Source organism: Mandrillus leucophaeus, unplaced genomic scaffold (assembly GCF_000951045.1).
Source record: "Mandrillus leucophaeus isolate KB7577 unplaced genomic scaffold, Mleu.le_1.0 Scaffold229, whole genome shotgun sequence".
NCBI classification, from domain to species: domain Eukaryota; kingdom Metazoa; phylum Chordata; class Mammalia; order Primates; family Cercopithecidae; genus Mandrillus; species Mandrillus leucophaeus.
Genome location: NW_012102354.1, coordinates 185956 through 187838, shown reverse-complemented (window position 1 = coordinate 187838; position 1883 = coordinate 185956). Strand labels below are relative to the sequence as shown.

The window sequence follows — 1883 nt, the reverse complement described above, 5'->3', positions numbered from 1 at the left end:
ATGGCCTCATATTTCCCTAAACTAATTTAAACACCCAACTGAAATACCAGAATAATTTTTTTAACTTGATAAATGATAGCAGTTTTCTTACAAAAAATAAACATGTGGGTCAGGCACGTTGGCTCACACCTGTAATCTCAGCACTTTCGGAAGCTGAGGCAGGTGGATCACTCGAGGCCAGGAGTTCGAGAACAGCCTGTCCAACATGGTGAGAACCCATTGCTACTAAAAATAAAAAAATGAACCAGGTGTGGTGGTGCAGGCCTATAATCCCAGCTACTCAGGAAGCTGAAGCATGAGAATCGCTTGAATCCGGGAGGTGGAGGTTGCAGTGAGTCAAGACTGCATGCCACTGCACTCCAGCCTGAGCGACACAGCAAGACTCCGTCTCAGGGGGGGAAAAAAAAAAAAGAGATAAAAGAAACATGAAAATAAAGCCGAGATATGAGCGGGAACTAGCTCTAATAGATATGGTAACACAGAATAAGTGATAAAATATATTTTGTGTAGACAAAAGAATGGTGAGACAAGGTAAAAGTAGACTCTTTAAAACAGACCCAAAGTACCACTTCAGTCAGTGGGGAACAGATGGATTATTTAGCAAATGGTATTGGGACAGCTGACTGCTATTTGGAAGAAAGCTTGACTCTTACCTGATGACTACATTAGTAAAACTTCCTTATCATAGAACATTCACATCATGTTAGAGCATTCAGGGAATTAATAAAGGGTTAAAAATATAATAATGACTTGCAAACCTGTTGGTAAATTTAACACCGTTCTTCTGGATATCTACAGTACTAAAGTTTTTATTGTTACGAAGGACTTTTTCTTCCTTACAGGTTACACGAAAGTAATATCCAAACTGTGTACTGGAATCCAGTTTAATCTGTTTGCCAGGGTCCAAGCCTTGATAATCAAGAAGAAAAGAAAAAGTATTCCATAAATACCTACAGCCATTTTTCAATGTAACTCTAAAATTATTTAAATAATGAAAAATATATTGTTATATGACAACACATCACAATTATTATCTAACCAGAAAAGATTCAAATACTACTTACTTGAAAACTACATGAATTACGGATATCTATTTATAAAATCCTCAACTCCCTTATGAATGTTAGTTTCTGACTTGAAAGCTGCTTTCTGGGTAAACCTATCCAAGGCTGCAGAACACCAGCACTGGGCAACACATTTGCCCCAGTTGTTGTGAGCACATGAGGATGGATTAAGGTATAACCCCACCCTCGTGGAGTTATGCATGAGAATTATTTTCTTAACCAAAGTTATTTCTTTGGAACTAATATAGAGTATAATTAATGTGACCAAATACAATTTCCAAACAAAAACTTGAGACTCTGACAATGAAACTCTAGGAAAACTAGTGCACATATTTTCTGTTAAGCATAGGAAACTTCACAAACCAAATGATCTGATTGATATGTGAACGGAAAATAAATCTCGGAACCCCAAAATCACTAAGCCGAGGGAAAAGTCAAGCTGGGAACTATGTCAGACAAACCTGCTTCCCATCTTATTCCTAAATAAGATAGCAACCAAGATTAAAAAGCTACATACCTCCCTCACAGTTTGCCCACAAGGAAATTCCTTGTGAGCCTCCAGATGTTCACTCTCAAACAACTCTGTTGAATTTCACCCTAGCAATGTAAACTGATAGCTTATCTTCACAGGTGAGGGACAGAAAGTCATCCCTCTGCTCACCTGACACAAATGCATTTCTGATTGCTTCCTCTGCCCTATTGTTTATGTAAAAATGCAGATTCACTGAGCCAGACTATTCAGTGAAAGGTCAATCAAGGACTCAAAAGAATGCAACCTTTTGTCTCTTATCTACTTATTACCTGAAAGCCCCTTGCTTC

The 1883-nt window shown here is 38.0% G+C and overlaps 1 protein-coding gene across 1 annotated transcript in view; it reads right to left on the bottom strand.

Moving 5' to 3' along the window:
• MSH2 (mutS homolog 2) overlaps positions 1-1883 on the bottom strand; it is a 94204-nt gene that overhangs the window by 23882 nt on the left and 68439 nt on the right. The window contains exon 10 of the mRNA XM_011981598.1: positions 759-909. Coding sequence (XP_011836988.1) covers positions 759-909 — 151 coding nt within the window. The remainder of the gene's footprint in view (positions 1-758; positions 910-1883) is intronic.